The 16,193-nt window shown below is 51.4% G+C and overlaps 1 protein-coding gene across 1 annotated transcript in view; it reads left to right on the top strand.

Moving 5' to 3' along the window:
• Positions 1 to 1,023: 1,023 nt before the first annotated feature.
• The window catches only part of XXYLT1 (xyloside xylosyltransferase 1), a 170,514-nt gene continuing 155,344 nt past the window's right edge, over positions 1,024 to 16,193 (top strand). The window contains exon 1 of the mRNA XM_086675045.1: positions 1,024 to 1,636. Coding sequence (XP_086531171.1) covers positions 1,136 to 1,636 — 501 coding nt within the window. The 5' untranslated portion in view covers positions 1,024 to 1,135. The remainder of the gene's footprint in view (positions 1,637 to 16,193) is intronic.

The following is a 16,193-nucleotide window of genomic DNA, read 5'->3' as shown; positions in this document are numbered from 1 at the left end:
ATTGAATTTGTTGCTAACCTTGCTTCAGAGCTCCAGTATTTTTTCAGAAAAGTGTTATCCCGATTGAAACGAACAAGAGTTAAAAATGAGATGAATTGTGGTTCTGGGTACCATGCTTTGACCAATAACGGCATGGCACAATAAACTGCTGAGTGATAATTCTCCAGTGCATGTGCATTCGCTTCCACGTCTATCAAGCATGCAGATCATTTGTGCATGTTTAAATGCTATGGTATTATCGTCAGTCCTTAGAAGACTGAAGTTAATGAGTTTTTTATGGGGTAGTTGTCAGTGTCCAACTATCTAAGGTCAAAACCGCCACTCTGTGACCTTGGGCAAGTTACCTCAGTATGCCTCAGTTAAAATTTTGAAAGACTACCTGGTACATCTTAAGGCTCGTTTCAAGTGTTTGTTAAAAAAAAAAAAAAAAAAAAAAAAAGACTTCATCTTTGGCGTTACTCGCCTGGAGCTCAGGAGTCTCTCCCAAAGTTGTGGGCAGCGGGGTCCCCCTGCTGGCCACATCCTTCACATAGCCTTCGTTCGGCCTCAGGTGCCCGTGCCCTGGGCAGGCCATTGCCACCCCAAGGAAATTCCTTATTTACTGTGAATGAGGAAGGAGCTGGCGAGTTTAAATTCCCTAGCCCCAGCCAGTCTCCCAGGTGTGAAGGGAGGGAGTCGGGGAGAGGGTTCAAAGCCTGCAAACATTCGGGGCAGAAAGGTATAGAGATAAAATGTTCTCTTTCTGCGTCCGGTTTTGTGGTTTTGCTAACCGAAGGTCCTGCGTTGGGGCGCCTCTATGCCTTTCAAGGCTCAGCTTCGATATCTAGCGTCTGGGGCTAGATATTTAGGACGGCCAGTTTTAACAGACCTTACAGCCGGCTGGCTTTCTCCAAGTCTGAATACTTACCCGCCGGCTCGGTCCTTCCCAGCTCGAATCCCTCTAAATCTAGGACCCAGCGGCTGCCCGGCGGCCCTGGCTCCGCCTCTCCGCGCATCAGCGCCCGAGGATTGGCTCCGGGCAGCGCGGCACCGCCCCCGTTATGGCCGCTGTCCGCCGCCTAGGCTACTAAGTGGCTGCCAGGGTGCTGGTCTCGGCTCTCCCTCCCCGGCTGCTCGGTCCGCCGGCCCGTGGCGCATGGGGCGGCGAGGCGGGCCCCCATGCGCTCGGGCCATGGCGCGCCTGGGCGCTGTGCGCTCCCACTACTGCGCGCTTCTGCTGGCCGCAGCGTTGGCCGTCTGTGCCTTCTACTACCTCGGCTCGGGCCGGGAGACCTTCTCCAGCGCCACCAAGAGGCTGAAGGAGGCCCGCGCCGGGGCCCCTGCCGCGCCCACGCTGCCCGCGCCGGAGGTGGCGCGGGGCTCCGTGGCGCCGGCCCCGGGCGCCAAGGCCAAGAGCCTGGAGGGCGGCGTGGCGGGACCGGTGGACTATCACCTGCTGATGATGTTCACCAAGGCGGAACACAATGCCGCGCTGCAGGCCAAGGCCCGCGTCGCGCTCCGCTCCCTGCTGCGCCTCGCTAAGTTCGAGGCGCACGAGGTGCTTAACCTGCACTTCGTGAGCGAGGAGGCCAGCCGCGAGGTGGCCAAGGCCCTGCTTCGAGAGCTGCTGCCGCCCGCCGCCGGCTTCAAGTGCAAGGTGAGCGGGGCCGCGGCTGAGGGCTCCCGGTGGATGCCCACCACCGCCCCCTCCCCCCGCCATTCTTCTCGCTTTGCCCGAAATGGGTGTTTGCTGTACGCCGGGGGCGACGTCCGGGGGGCGTGTCCGGGAGTCCGGTGCACTCGGCTGGTGCTGGAGTGGAGCCGTGGAGCCGGGGTGTCAACCCACTACCCCTGACCCGGTCTCCCCCCATTAAGTCCCTGTTCCCTCTAGAATTGGCTCGCCCCCCTGTCTGGTAGCCTTGCAGGATTCAGCACTGTCTTCACTTCTTTTTATTCTACTCAGTCTTTGACTTTTTAGGTTGGACCAGGTCATTTGAAGGCACCAGTAGTCATTCTGTGCAGAGTCTGCTGGACAGGTCTTAGGTCGCTTGAATTGCTGAAATCGCAGTGACATTCTCATAGCTCTTATGGTATTTCGGTCAGAACTGTCTAAGCCCAAACCCAAACAGTGTGAACTACCTCATCCCCTCTCTGTCTTCTTCCCTACTCTCGAGGGTCACAAACCCATTTAGAGAAGCCACCGGTTCCTCTCAGGGAGGAAGAGAAAGCCCTAAGAGGTACAGATATGTATGATCTGGGGAGAGCACAACAGAGCTGGCCACCTTGTCCCAGGCGGGACCAAACTGCCTCCGTGGCAGCTCCCACATCTTCCCATCATCTCCCTTGATCTCCTGGCTCTGCTTGTCAGAGATACTGTTCCTGACTTAGTGTTAATTACTTCAGTCAAATTGCTAGCCTCATTTTGACCTAATGGTTGCACAGAGGGGATCCAAATTCTGTTTTTTGGGTAGGATTAGTAGGTGATCCTAAAGGATGAAGTCTGATGGTGGGAGAAGGAGCAATGAGGCAAGAGTAATAATGTTCCATGTGTTTGTGCCCAGTGAGCGACAAGGGGAGCTGCTGCCAGGATCCTGTAGGGTTCCGGGGTCTTTGGTAGCTCTTCGTTACCTGCAGAATCAAGCCCCAGCTTCTAGGAGGGCTGTGTTGTGGGCCTAGCCCTCCTCTCCAACCTGGCTTCTTATCCTCCTGTGTGCACCTTAGATCTTGTCTGTGCTGAATGTGCCTTTACACAAGCTCTCTGCCCAGGATGTCCTTCCTTTCCTCCTGGACCCTTGGCCACTCTTTACTTAGCTTTCACCCCCCCCTCCCCCGGGAATGTCCCTAGACTTGGGGACAATCTGTGCCCAGCCCTCCACAGCTTTTTGTTCCTGCTACCCCCCCCTCCCCCCCCCATAGCATACAAGGTCTATGTCCTGCCCAGAACAAATGAGCCTGTCTGGAGCTCACCGTAATCAGGGAAGGGCACTTGGGCCATGGACTTCATGCTGTAGGAGGCCAAGAATTCAGGTCCTTGGGACCTACTGTCTGACCTGGGGTTTTTCACTCTGGGGGGGGGGGGGGGGGCCCATCCCTGTTTACCTAATTGGGATCTCAGGGTGACACCTGGCAACTTGTCCCACGTGATCCCTAGGACTTTAATGCTTGAGAAACTCTGTGTTGGTTCAAGGGAGAAAGCCAAAAGCCTGTGATCAAAAGGCTGGGATTTGACCGTGTCTCCAAACCCCACCCTGAAGGCCAGCATTGTCATCTTTTCACTTTACGGAGTCAGAGGAAGCAGACTTCCAGATCTTTACCTGTCCCCTTATCTCGAGCTCCAGCCACAGCTTCTTGTGCACTCAGGGCTTTCCAGCTTCCAGGCCTTTGCTATGTTGTGCTGCGGTCTGTGCCCAGAGGTGCATTTGGGTGCACAAAGGTAGTTCACACTGTTTGGCCATCTTCAGATGTCATTCCCTCTTTGGAGCCTCCCGGGGAACCCCCATCTGCAAGGCACGTCTTCCTCGCATACCCTGGTGCTATGAATGTATCAGGTCTTCTCTCCCATCCCCGTGCATGATGCCTGGTGCATACTCAGCGCCAGAAATATTGGCTTTAGGGCTAGGCTCCCATTGTGGTGTCTGCGTTTCATTCTCCCTCCCTCTGCTGTGCCACAGCCACAGGTCACCAAGGCCTGGAAGCAGCTGCGGATGACCTGAGGGAGTTGATCCCACCTGTGTTGAGGCATCACAAATGAGGGTCGGGGGGCTTTGTAGCCAGATGGCTGTGGTTAGATAAGAGTTTATCAGTGTTAGCGTAAAATTGTTCCTGTTACTTTTGAGTTCACATTTTATGAGTCTGTTTTCTGTTTGTGATAAACGGTGCTCTTTTTTTCTTTAAATGTATGGTCCTAAAAGGTTTGCTTCATTTTATTGGGCATCTTAGTTCTTCCTCAGGTTTGGAATATTCCTGAAAGGAATGCTTCTTCTGGCATCATTTTACATAGGCTTTTCCCTCTGCCTGGAGTACCCCTGCCCCCACCCCCACCCTGACCCCTATCCCTAAATTCTGCTTTCAGGTCTCAGTGTAAATGTTATTTCCTTGGTAAACCTTCCTGAGCACCCGTTACACACTCTCATAGCACCAAGTACTTTTACTTGGTAACATTTATCATTGTTGTAATTATATAATTATTGAATGAATTATTTGTCTACCTTTCAAGACAAAGTAGACAAAGGGCATGGACACTGACTTAAGTGTTGTATCCCCAGCACTGAACATCATGCCTTACATATGGGAGTGCAGTTTTTTTTTTTAATTTTTATTTATTTATTTATTTATTTATTTATTTATTTAATAATTTTTTTTTTTTAACGTTTATTTATTTTTGAGACAGAGAGAGACAGAGCATGAACAGGGGAGGAGCAGAGAGAGAGGGAGGCACAGAATCCGAAGCAGGCTCCAGGCTCCGAGCTGTCAGCACAGAGCCCGACGCGGGGCTCGAACTCACAGACCTTGAGATCATGACCTGAGCCGAAGTCGGACGCTCAACTGACCAAGCCACCTAGGCGCCCCTTTATTTATTGTTTTGAGAGCGAGAGAGAAAGAGCAAGCAGTGGAGGGGAAGAGAGAGGGAGGCAGAGGATCCAAAGCAGGCTCTGTGCTGACAAAGAGCCCGATGTGGGGCTCGCACTTGTGAACCATGAGATCATGACCTGAGCCAAAGTCATACGCTTAACCAACTGAGCCACCAAGGCGCCCTGGAGTGCTCTTTTAAGAAAACATTTATATTAGAGAGAGAGAGAGAGAGAGTGAGTGTGCACACATGCATGTGTGCATGGGAGGAACAGAGAGTGCGGGAGACAGAGAATCCCAAGCAGGCCCCACCCTGTCAGCACAGAGCCCAACTTGGGGCTCAATCTCACAAACTGTGGGATCATGACTGGAGCCGGAATCAATAATCAGACACCCAACCGATTGAGCTACCTAGGTGCCTCTGGGAGTGCATTTTATACTGAGAATTGTCCTTTTGGAATTAATTAAGAAGAAGGAAACTGTAGAAATTCTCACCCTGGCTGCATCAGGCCTGGGACCTTTAAGAGCATATAACGTAATGGGTGAGGAGACTTGCCCAAGGCCACTTGGGGGGTTACTGACCTGGCTAGGACTAGACCCATGTCCTGGGCTACTGTCTCTCCCTTTGTGCCATGTTTCCTCTTTAAGTAGCACTTTATCTTCTAGCAGGTAAGGTGATAAGGACAGTTCACTCCCAGGGAGAGTTGCCTTGAAGTATGTTAGAACATCTTGGGGACAGGAAGGCAGCTCCTTGCCTACCCAACTATCTGGAGACAGCCTCCACCCTCAGGGTGGGCTCTTGGACTCCACCACGTCTGTAAGATGCAGAGCAGAGCTACAGTGAGCCAGCATGGAAATGTTCTCACAACCGGAGGTCTCTTCTAAGGCCATTTTCAAGTGAAACAGAAATACCTTTTAGCTGAGATGGTTGCAGAAATAGATCACAGAACATTATTAGTGGCCTTATATTGTGGTTAATTAAATATTAGCTAAAAAACCATTCACTTAACCAGAAAAATCTTGTGTCGATGATTATTATTTTAGAGCACAAGTTGAGGAGAGGGGCGGGGGGGGGGGGGTGCGGAGAAAGAGAGAGAGAGAGAGAATTTTAAGCAGGCTTTACTCTCAGTGTGGAGCCTGATGCAGGGCTCAATTCCATGATCCTGGGATCATGACCTGAGCCAAAGTTAAGAGTCAGATGCTAAACTGACTGAGCCACCCAGCTGTCCCCTTGTTTCGATTATTACTGAAAGTCTTTCTAAATCTAGTTTGTCTCCTAACAGTATGGAAGTCCGTCATCTGTTCACGTATTTAATAAGCATCCAAACCCACTGTGTTCCAAGGTCAGGTTAGCTGCTGCTTCTGGCCTGTGTAACAGCTCCATGGACTGACTGCATCACAGTCAACCTGGGCATGCTTATTAAAAATTCAGGATCCTGGGGGCGCCTGGGTGGCTCCGTTGGTTAAGTGTCTTGACTCTTAATTTCTGCTCAGGTCATGATCTCACAGTTTGTGAGTTTGAGCCCTGCGTTGGGCATGGAGCATGCTTAGGACTCTCTCTCTTTCCCTCTCTCTCTCTCTGCCCCTCCCCACTCGTGGTCTCTCTCTCTTTCTCTCAAAATAAATAAGAAAAAGAAAGGTTCAGAAGCCTGGACCCTGTCCCAGCCTGTGGGTCAGAATCTCCTGGGTGGGGCCTGGGAATCCGAGTTTGTATAGAGCTGCAGAGGCAGGCATGGGAGTCACTGCTGTAAGGGATGGAGGGGCGCCTGGGCCGTCCTGTCCAGCTTTCTTACCCACGTCAGGTATGTTCTCTACGACGCCTGGCACATAGGCATTCAGGAAACATTTGGCTGAACAGCTCTCTGTCATCCAGGCTGTCCTAGTTCTGCTGGCCTGGGAAAGACTGCTACATTCATCTTGTGAAAATGCTTTTATGGTGTGACTTCCCCTCAGAACCTCCTGACTCCTGGCGAACTGTCATCTCCGGCTTCTCCAAATTCTAGACCTACTGCAGCTGACTTCGGCTTCCTTGCCCAGCCTTTCCTCCCTAGGCTGGGGGAAAAGCTGTCCCTTCACGTGGGGTTTTGCTCACTCTGCTTCTGAGCCATCTGTTGTCTCATTCTGTTTGTCAGGAGGAATCCTGCTCTTCTAAAACTTAGGTCAAGACTTACCTTTCTCATAAGCCTTCCTTGCCATATTGAGTTTGATAGAATATGCCAGAAACCCCAAATTGTTCCGGCTTCAGCAAGATTGAGCCTTATTTCTCATCTGAATGGAAGTTCAGAGCTAGCCATTCCTGGTGGCGTGGGGACTTCGTGAAGTCATCAGTGTCCTAGGCTCCTTGCAGCTCCCTGTTTCACTGTCACTGGGGAGTGGCTCTTGTCCTTTTGGGCCAGGATGGCTGCTACCGCTTTAGCCATCACATCTGTATTGTGGTAGCAAGATGGAGGGAGAATCAAAGAATGCTCAGTTAAAAATAGGGGTCCAGTTAATAGGAAGGAGAGGAGAGTAGGTTTCAGGGTAGACAACCAGCCATCCCTGTCCCACCCCTCAGGAGCCCACCTTGGGCATCACCAAGCACGTGTTATCCGTGGGACCCTGGGTTCACAGCTATGGGGACACAGACATGGGTCAGGCACAGCCCCTGCCATCCAGGAACCCACATCGCTTAGTGTCACATTTACATACAGCTTATCTTGCTGTAAAACTCAGCAGGTCGGACAGGAGATGGTCCTGAGGGAGTGAGCTCTGAGTTCCAGCCCCAGCTGGCCAGTTACTAGCTGGGTGATGGTGGGTAATCCCCCGAAGCTTCCTCTGTAAGTGAGGCTCACACACCCACCTCCCATGTAGCAGTGAGGATGAGATGCTGCCATTCTGTAGAGCACTTAGCCCAGTACTGCTTTGTCTCTTGCTACGGGGGCAGTCTCCTAGCACGGTCCCACTCTGCTGACTTCTGGGGAGATCACCACAGTGAGCAGGCCCCAGAGCTCCTGGCATCACTCAGCACCGACAGGACCCATGGTCATCCGCTCCTTTCTCTGTGGGGTGGCCAGCTCCCTGCAGAGGCCTGGCGGGGCTCACCAGTATTGCTCACAGTACTGCTGCTTTGTGGTGTTTCTCCTGTTCTGTCACTGTGTCATCACTCAGATGGTAGCCGCCCAGGAAGGCCTTCCCAAAACCCCTTTTCTAACGCAGCCTCACCTGAGCCCTCATTATCTTTCCCATCACCTGCTTTGTAGCACATCCTCATTTGTTCATTCACTCAACAGATGCTGAGCGCTTATCCTGTGCCTGTGACCAGTGGGAACGGAACAGAGTTTCTGCCCTGGTGGAGCTTACATTCTGGGGTTGTGGGGGAGGTGTGGGAGAGAGACTTGAAACAAAAAATCAAGTACATACAGAGCCAGTCAGTGAGAAGTTTAGAGAAGGTAAAGGGCATGGGGAGTGTACGTGTCGGGGGTGGGCAGATGGCTGTTTGGTATAGGTGGTCAGGAAGGGCCCTGCCAATGAGGTGACGTTTGAGCAGGGAATGAGGGAAGTGAGCATGTAGACCTTTGGACATTTAGAAGGGAGAACTCTAGGCAGGGAAAACTGCACGTGGGAGTGTGCTCCTCATGTTTGAGAAAATAACAATCCTCACTTATTCGCAGGCTACCTCTCCCTACTAGAATATAATCTCCAGGAGGGCAGGGACATCACTTACCTTCTTCACTGACGGAGGTTGGCAGGAACCCCGTCAGTGCCACTCCTGCCTGCTTCTGGCCCAAGCTGGAGGTGATAGACTTGGACAGGCAGCCTGCTAACCTGCAACACAAGAATCAGACAAACTTCTGGAGGGACAGGCATCCCTGGACAGCCACTGGCCTCCCTGCGGGGATGGGCAGGCTCTCCGCAGGTAATTCCAGAAGAGGGGAGAGGAAGGGGCCAGGGCAGGCATGCCTTCCAAACTCACCCATCAGATCAGTTTCTTCTCTTGCCTGAAAGGAGATGTTCGTGTTCACAGTGGAGAGCAAGAGGCCAGGAGTGCAGAAGACACGAAACAGTGGGAACAGAAGTGCTCCCTCTGTCCCCCGTCACCGTTATCTTCTTAGCACAGCTCCTGGCACATTCAAAGTGCTCAGTAAATATTCACAGTTGATGGACTGATGGCTGTGTTAGTCAAACCCAGGAAATCCTACCAGAATTCTCCGTGATCTGCCCCTCTCCTATAAATCCCGTCTTCCTCAGCATGAGGCTGAGTTGCTCAGTCCCCAGATGACAAGTTAGGAATAAGAAGCCACGTGCTTTCCGCACTTAAAGCACTTGTTGGATTCCAGGAGGAGCGAATGCTGAGGACTAGGGTGGCTGGACAGAGGCTCTTTGCACACATTGGGGCATTTCCAGGGTTTCTGCATGAGCAAAACTGAGTGGCTTTGAAAAGATGAGCACCTCAGCCCCTAGCCGGGGCTGGAAAGAAGCGTTACGACCTCCATGCTGGCTGTCTTACTGAGGAAGCTGTTGACAAACAGGTGACACTGAAATGCAGCTTCTCCGGCCTGCCAGAGTAGTGGGCACCTTGCATTGGAATGAGACGTGAATAAGTTAGACAGTCTGGGAAGGAGGTGGTTGGAAAAACGCGTCCTGAAACGAGAGGCTCTTTGGAAAGGTAGGATAAGGGGCACTTGGTGGCTCAGTCAGTTAAGTGTCCAATTCTTGATTTTGGCTCAGGTCATGACCTCACAGTTCATGAGTTGGAGCCCCCCGTTGGGCTCTGTGCTGACAGTGCAGAGCCTGCGTGGGATTCTGTCTCTGCCTCTCCCCTGCTCACGTGTGGGTGTGAGCACGAGCACTTTCTCTTTCTCTCAAAACAAACAAGCAAACAAAAAAAGACTGGCTGACATCTTATACTATAGAATTTAGAGAACAATGTTATCTACCAAACACACTTACTAGTGGAAGTCTTTTAAATTAGAATGTGTTCATGAAATAACTAGTATTTTGTGTATCAATGCATGCTTCTCATGAAAAACTTCAGTCATTGATCTGTAAGGAATGTGGTATTATCATATCCTATACAATAGACTCTGATAATTTCACAGATAATAACATTGATAACGTGTTAAAATGAGAAGGCAAAACCCATAACATAGGTCAGGGATCATCCTCTAGATGAATCACACTGATACATGGGTGATTGGTAAATGCTCTGAGGGCCTCAGTGTGCAAATGGAACGTTCAGGCTTTGGACATCAGTAATTCCTCACTGTGTTCTGTTTTCTGTTCCCATAGATCATTTCTCAAAAGACAGATAACCACATTTTTTTTTTTTTTTGCAATTAAATGGAGATAGAATTTACATGCCATAAACCTCACCCCTTTAAAATAGTTCAGTGGTTTTTAATATTCATAAGATTGTTCAGCCATGACCACTAATTCCAGAACATTTTCATCACCCCCAAAAGAAGCCCTGTACCAATTAACAGTCACTCCCCGTTCCCCTTTTTATCTCGCACTGGCAAGCATGAAACCGCTTTCTAGTTCTATAAATTTGCCTGTTCTGAACATTTCATAATAATGGACTCATTCGGTGTGTGACCTTCTGTATCTGGCTTCTTTCACTTAGCACGTATCAGTACGCCAGCCTTTTTTATGGTTGAATAATATTCCGTTGTATGGACAGGCCACGTTTATCCGTTCTTTAATTGAGGGACATTTGGGTGGTTTCCACTTTTTGGCTATTGTGAATAATTCTGCTGTGAACATTTGTTTATGAGTTTTTATGTGTATGTATGAGTATATACTCAGGCATGGAATGTCTAGGTCATATGTTAACCTTTGAGGAAATGCTAGACTGTTTTCCAAAGCGGCTACACCATTCTTCATTCCTACCAGCAGGGTATGAGGGTTCCAGTTTCTCCACATCCTCACCAGCACTTGCTGTCTTTTTTTGGTTAATATTTATTTATTTTGAGAGTAGCGTGGGGGTGCATGAGTTGGGAGGGGCAGAGAGAGAGGAGAGAATCCCAAGCAGGCTCCACATTCACAGTGTGGAGCCTGACATGGGGCTCGATCTCACGAACGGGGAGATCATGACCCGAGCCAAAATCAAGAGTCAGAACTCAACCAAATGAGCTACCCAGGCGCCCCTTGTCTGTCTTTCTGATCATAGCCATTCTCAATGTTGTTAAGTAGCATCCCGTTTTGGTTTTGATTTGCATTTTCCTAATGACTAATGGTGAGATGATTATATGTTGATAAGGACAACTGTGTAAATGTATTTGGTATTTTTCCTATGTGTTTACCAAAATGCATTTTACAAGAAAGACCAGGTGTCTTGACTCTCCCCTCCCCACCTGGAAAGATGTTATAGCATCTCTGGAAACACTTATATTCTGAAGCATACAGTTTAGAAATTTCCAGTGTGTATATAGTAATGTTGTCCCTAAAATCAATGAGGTGGTGTTACTCATATGAAGACTTGATTAGGAGAATAATTGTAACATTTGTTCAGCGCTTTAGCATATATAAAAATGCTTTTACAAACGTCTCACTTGAGCCTTACTGTGACAGGGGAGGAGCCCCCGAGGCTGATAGGTCAGCTGACTTACCTGAGGTCTCAAACAAAGTCTTGGGGCTGGACTGTGTGACATGCTTTAGGGAGGGGTTGATGCCCACAAGAGTGGGAGCCAGTGAGGGCTGGGCCATAGCCCACCTCGAAATCTGTATCGTCCCCCTGCCCGGAGGCCCCAATTACATCAAACTGAACAAAGACCGAGCTTGTAACTCTCCCTTGCCTTCCCAGAACACTGCAGAACCACCAAGTTTTGGAACTGGAAGGAAACTCCGAACCTCTGGGTACAGTGCCCTCCCAGTGAGCTGGCAGACCTGGGGTGGAGCAGGCAATGACTTATTCAGTGCCACACAGAGCTGGGGTTAGAATCAGCCCCGGCCCTTCCGTCTTCTGTTTGGGCATCAGTGTAATCAGCAGCCTCTGCTCCCTTTTGGGAGAGCGGGTTGAGAGCCAGCTCACCCTAACCCCCACCCCCGGCAGAGCTTGCCAGGTGCTGGGCCTGTCTGTGTTCACCCATTCCAAATGGGCCTCCCTGCACTGTGTCCCCACGGATCTTTCTGGCTGGGGAGGGGAGGCCAGAGTCCTGCTGGTTGTTGGGGGCTAGCTTTCCAGCAGCCTTGTACCTGAGAGGGACTAAGGGGTCAGTCCTAGGGGAGCTGTATCCCTGGAGTGAACCCAAGGGGTGTGTGCATTGCTTGGGGGTATGTGCTGGATGGAGGGAGCTCTGGCGCTAGAATAAGTGCGTAGGTCTCCAGGCCAGGAGGTCAGGAGGCTGGAGTAGCTACAGGAGTGCAGCCCACACTGGGCCCCCAGCCACCCCTGCCTGTCCTGGCCCTGTTCCTGAGACCCAGTAAGGGGGCGGCTGCTCACCTGTCCAGCAGGGTCCCCTCCCAGGCCCGAGGAGCCGCGTGTGGCTCTCCGTGTGGCCACTGGAGGGCGTCCCTGCCTCGTGTTTGCTTGGCTGCGCCCGGTGCCGAGCCGGAGCCGCCCGCCCGCACTGCTCTCCCACCACGGAAGCCTGGGGCGCACGCAGAGCTGTTTTTGTTCTTTCACCACAAGCGTCCCGCCCTCTCCCCCCAGGTTTTAGAAAGGAAGATTGAAATGAAAGGGAGTCTGCCTGGCGATCGTGGGCAGTCATTTCCTTCCTGTGCCCTGTGTAAACCAGCTTTGATGAGGCCGTTTGAAAAAGGTAGATGAAACAGAAGCTGGATGGTTGCATCCGGAGGGAGAAGACATCAGTGCTTCCTGGCGTCGCAGTCCGAGGGACCCGTGTGGATGGGGGCGGTGGTGGCCGGGTGTCTGCGCATCACGAGCCTCCTCTGGCCTGCCCTTGTCCCCACCAAGTGACCCTTAGCTGGGCCCTGCCCACAGCCTCTCAGCTTCCCGGGGTGCATCCACCCGGGATCCACATCACACCTAGCATGGATGGGCCCTCTGGGAGAAGGGGGGCGGCCTGCCCCTTAGGGGAAAGAGCAGTCCCTCTTCCCCACCTGGAGCTCCTGAGAGATCCTTGTGCTCTGTCTGTGCCCCAGGTATCCTGCTTGGCCCGTGGTGGAAAGTTGGGGGAGTGGTGGGAGTCTCCAGTCTTGCCACGCAGACTTGGTGGGGTGAGGGGCATGATCCTCCTGGTGGGGCGGTCACTGTGTCCCTATTGCTTGACTGTGTGGAGCAGGGCTTTTCACTGGAGGCAGTGCTGTGTACCCATCCCTGTTTTAGGCGCTTGTTCTGAGCAGCGGAGCCAGGCCCCGTCAGCTGGCACAAAGCCTGCTGTTAACATAATGTGCTTTAAATTGAAGCCATTTATTTTATTTATTGGGGTGATTACTGTTAAGCAGCCTCATGAAGTGATCCTCCTGCTGGTGGGACAGAGGCTGGAGGGAGCCTGGAGGCTGGCCTCTGTTGCCCTGCGCTGGTCCGGCCAGCCTGGGAGCACACTTTCCGCCTCTGGCCTCCTCTTCCTCTCCTCACTGGAGCTCATCACCACTTCTGCCCCCAGCAGAGTCTGTACTGTGCCAGCCAGGGCAGGAGCACATGGCTTGGAGCCCAAGACCTGTGTTCCAACGGAGTCTGTGACATTTGGGAACAGCGGGGCCCCAGATATAATCCCCTGACCTCTTTCCCCTCAGACATGATCTTACAGGTGGCTGTGAGATAAAATGAGGCAGCTGGAGGCCTGGCCTGCAGCAGGTGGCTGGGTAATAAATGGTGACTGCTACTAATGGTTCCTAAGTAGTGTGTTGGGAGGAGGGACTCTTCCCTCATCACTTTAGAAGGCCCAATGCTTACTGATTCAGTTGGAGGGCAGTGGAACTGGCTTGCAAAACCGCATTCTGCCCATGTTTATTTCATGATGTCTTAGTCTGTTGGGGCTGCTGTAGCAAAATATTACAGATTGGGTGGCTTAAAAACAAAGGAGATATTTATTTCTCACAGTTTTGGAGGCTGGAAGTCCAAGACCAGGGTACCAGCAAGGTGCCAGCAAAGGCGTTCTTCTGGGTTGTAGACTGCCAGCTTCTTGCTGTGCCCTCACATGGGGTCTGTTTTATAAGAGCGCTAATCCCATTTGTGAGGGCTCCACCCCCATGACCTAAGCAACTCCCCCAAGGCCCCACCTTCAAACACCATCACACTGGGATTTAGGATTTCAACATAGGAATTTGGGGCAGGGGCATAAACATTCAGACTATAGCACAGGGTGTCCTCATGTTCTTTTGAGTCTTCTTCAGTTTCCCAGACTACAGTGTTCTCTTCTTCTCTGATCCTCCCCTCCAACCCCCAACTGCTCTTAACAATGCACTGTGTATGACCCACTGAAAACACTGGATACTTGCCTCATTTGGTGTTCAGTTGTGCCCTTGCTTTCTCTTTTCTGCTGGGAGGATGAGGCCCCAGTCTTCATCTTTCCCTTCCCCAGCGTGCCTAGCACATGCCTGGCTCTGGGCAGAGGCTCAGCAAATGCCAGCTTGATTTGGCCTGTGTTCTGGAGTGGGTGCTGTTGTTTCCTGTTACGATGATGAACCTGGAGCCTGCCCTTTATAGTCTTTGTGTAGGCAACATGGATGATCCTCCTGTGTCTTTTGAGGGATGGAGTCTTCTCTGTGAATGTTCCTTTCTAGAAGTTTCTAGAAGGTTCCATCTCAAACTTGTTTATAGTAAACTATAAACAAGCATTATTCAGATTTGTTTATCTCATTTTAATGGTGTTTGATTTGTTTTCATGGTCTGATTGCACACAGTAATTGTTCATAAAGTTTTTGAGAATTCTGCCAAATAATAAGTATAAGTGATTTTATTTTATTTTATTTTTAAAAATTTTTTTTAACGTTTATTTATTTTTGAGACAGAGAGAGACAGAGCATGAACAGGGGAGGGGCAGAGAGAGAGGGAGACACAGAATCGGAAGCAGGCTCCAGGCTCCGGGCCATCAGCCCAGAGCCTGACGCGGGGCTCGAACTCACGGACAGTGAGATTGTGACCTGAGATGAAGTTGGACGCTTAACCGACTGAGCCACCCAGGCGCCCCTAAGTGATTTTGAAAAGCCAGGCTACTGGAGAGACCTACCTATCCCCAGAACTTGCTCATATCCCTCGTTCCCACCCATCCCTCCTAGCAGGGTCTTGGGCCTTACCTTTTGTGGCTCATACTCCATTGAGTGTTGTGCGGGGCCCTTGCTCTTGCCAGATCATCATGGTAGTCTGGGATGTAGTTCTGTGAAACCTGCCCAGATGGCCAGGCTCTTTGAGTCCTGGTCAGTGTGGGAGTCTGAGGGGCTTTGTAGGCTTTGGCAGATGGACAAGTGGATTAGTCATTGTTTGAAAAACCTGTGCAGGATTAGGCATAGTGCAAGCTTTGCTCAGGGTGCCCCAGACCACCTGATGTCTGGGGGGCAGGAAGACACAGGGCAGGGGACTCCTGGTGTGCCTGAGACTGGCCTTGTGAGGATATAGGGTCTGTCTGTGGCAGTCAGGGAGCTTTGGGGATGGGCATGCATAGTAAGTTCCCCATCTTACAGAGGGGGAAACTGAGGCAGCTGGGGCAATAGATTGGCCTTGTCTCTTGTACCTGGCAGGAGAGTCATGACCAGAAGGAGAAGGGCCATCTGGCTGAGTGAGTGCTTGGCTTTCTGGCTGGTTGGCGGTGGTCAGACATAGCGTGGGCAATCAGGACTCCAGAACAGTCAGAAGGAGCCACAGAGCCTGGCCTGGCCTTCTCTGACAGTGCTCTACCTTACTCAGTTGTCCAGAGTTTTGGTCCACCCTGAGCTGTTCATGCCCCTGAGACTCTGCTCAGTCACTTCCCCTCCTGGAACGCCCATCCCTCCCTTCTTTATCTGCTTAGCTTTTTACTCTTCAAGATTAAGCTCTGGTGGATTCCAGCCGTGTGGGAAGCCAGTCCTGACCATCTCTATGTTGGCCCTTCTCCTCTGAGCTCCCACTGTGCTGAAATCGGCCCCTCTGCAAGCTCCTGGAGGCCAGGGCTGTGTCTTCCTTCATTCTGTGTTTCCAGGATGTAGTATAGCCCAGGGCTCAGGGTAGAGTGAGGCTGCACAAGTTTGTTGAACTGGAGGAGGTAATTTGCCGGCATACTTGTGCACCGAAGTACAAATGCAGGCTGTGAGGCTGTCTCCTGGGGCCTCTGGGAAGTGAGGAGTGGGCTGCTGGGCATCCGTGCTCCTCTCCAACATTCTGTCAGCACGTGTCTGGCCAACATTTGGAGTCCTTGGCCATCTATGGAAGCCTCTTGATTTAAAGAAGCCTTCCTTGTGCCTTTTATTAGAAGTTCTCCAGACAGGAAGTTGTCCAACCTGAGACCAGCTGGGAAGAGCCAGGTGTGTGTTGGAGATTCTTTTTGGGTTTCAGAACTATCTCCCTTGTATTACTAAGAAGAGATACTGACGCTGGTCTAGGGGAGGTGGAAGGGGCTTGGCTTGTGTTTCTGTCCTGGGGTTTTACTTACCTCTTGCACCTTATGCAGGTAGAGAGGGTAGGGCTGCTGTGGCCTCTTGATCTGCCCAGAGCCCCCAGCTGGTAGGTGGTACCTGGGGCCGACACTTTGAGCTGAGGTGTGGTGGGCAGAGTCCTGCCCAGGTATCAT

Source organism: Puma concolor, chromosome C2, assembly GCF_028749965.1.
Source record: "Puma concolor isolate L17-30 chromosome C2, mPumCon1.1.hap2, whole genome shotgun sequence".
Taxonomy (NCBI): Eukaryota; Metazoa; Chordata; class Mammalia; order Carnivora; family Felidae; genus Puma; species Puma concolor.
This window is presented reverse-complemented; position numbering and strand designations above follow the sequence as displayed.